Source organism: Saprolegnia parasitica (assembly GCF_000151545.1).
Source record: "Saprolegnia parasitica CBS 223.65 unplaced genomic scaffold supercont2.14, whole genome shotgun sequence".
Classification (NCBI taxonomy): domain Eukaryota; phylum Oomycota; class Saprolegniomycetes; order Saprolegniales; family Saprolegniaceae; genus Saprolegnia; species Saprolegnia parasitica.
Window position 1 is genome coordinate 375,331 of NW_012156408.1, and position 1,711 is coordinate 377,041.

The 1,711-nt window shown below is 55.1% G+C and overlaps 1 protein-coding gene across 1 annotated transcript; it reads left to right on the forward strand.

Annotated features, from left to right (window-relative positions):
* Positions 1-368: 368 nt before the first annotated feature.
* SPRG_19846 (hypothetical protein) lies at positions 369-779 on the forward strand (the record flags this gene model as incomplete). Its single annotated transcript, XM_012343700.1, has 1 exon — positions 369-779. A coding segment is annotated over one exon (411 nt), but the record flags the coding sequence as incomplete, so codon positions are not given.
* Between the last annotated feature and the right edge of the window lie 932 nt (positions 780-1,711).

Here is a 1,711-nt window from a genome sequence, read left to right on the forward strand (position 1 = left end):
ACTTTCACCGTGTAAAATGTGTTTTACACTTATTTATTACCGTGTTGTCTTTTTATATAGTGTTTTGTATCCAGCCTGTGGTGGGGAATACAGCTTCAACGTGTTGTGTGTGAGAAATAGCGTCGCGGACGCTTACAAAAAGCAGGATTGCATTGCGCGATACGAAATGCTACACGATGGGGCAATCATCGCCGACCGAAGCCGGAGCCGAATTCCCAGGAACGAGAACGCGAGGCACGAGAGGCACGGTGGATGACGGCACCGTCGTCGACGATACAGTGGACCCCACAGGCAAGACCGCGAGACCGTCCAAGGCGGATTTGAAATAACCCGCGAACAAGCATCTCAAAAGACCGTCGATTTCGAATATGTGTTTCGCTTTTGAACAAGTCTGGACGTATCAAGAACCGTTTGCACCGTACTACGTGGCAGCCTCGAACGTCGATCTGCTCGTGGTGGTATGCGCAGTCGTTGCCGAAACATCGAGTGCGTTGGCTGCAAAGATCATTGGATCTTGTACAAATCAAGTGCGTTGTGGGGCCGTACAGTGCCATCCCAATACTCTTCATAGCAGAAAACGGACTGTCCAGGCAGAGTTGCGCACGTTGGAGCGTCGTCTATGCATCAAGCGTCTGTCCAATGCAGCCGTGCTGCAACCGAACGCGCCACGAGGTGCCATAGCCGTGCCAGCGGTGGAATGGAAGGAGGTGTCCGCCGATGCCAGAGTTGTAAAACCCTCTTTTTCAATGCAAATCTCCAAGCAAACGTTGCTTAACGAACGGCTCGGCTCGCAGATTGTTGTTGGAGACTTGACGTTACTCGGCAGGTGAATCGCAAGCAGCTTACTGTCAACGGCAAAACGCGGATCCTCCGATAAAACGTTGCCAACCGATCCAACGATCCATGTTGTTCGAAGCGAGAAAGCAGCAGCATGCAGTCGAGCAGCATTTCAACGCTTCGCACCATGAGCAACCCGGCCGATTCGTACCGACGCTGAAGGTGAGGAATATCACCGGTGGCAGCTTCGATCCCGCGGGGGCCACACCTTTTTTTAATTTGGATTGACGCGCTCGGAAGCGCCATCAAGTTGGACGAGCTATGCAAAGGCGTATAGCGATGCGACTACATGAAGCGCCTTCTCGTGGCCCAACGCCTCGCGGGCCTCGCCCAATACTGGTACACACACACACGTGGCGGGATGCTCCCGAGTCCGAGACGACGTTCGATGCGCTTCACCACCAGCTACAAGCGGCCTTTGGGTGCCGTCGTGAAAGCATCATAGCCGATATGAACAAGCGGCGCAAGTAGCCCGGCGAGTCGTGGAGTGAGTTTGCTGCTGCACGCTATCGTATGGGCGACGGAATGCACATCGGACAAGCGCAGTTTCTCGAGTAAATTTCATCTGCCAGTTACATCCATCTTGCACGCGTGACGTTCATGCTCGCGGCAGACGTCTGGTCGAAAGCATGGTAGACCATGGACGGGACGGTGTGGCCTCCCGCACCAACGCTACCGACCTTGAGGCTGGCGCCGCTCACGACGTACTTACAATATTCCGGCTACCCGACGCTGTCGTACTAAAGTACGCCGACTTCGTCTACCAAGCTCCCGATTCTCCGGGCGTGTCTTGCGCTATCGGCGCGTCTCCCGCGCGGCTCGATGCGCCAGCCAAGGTGTGCAGTGGACGCTCCTCGGTCTCTGGCGCTTTGGC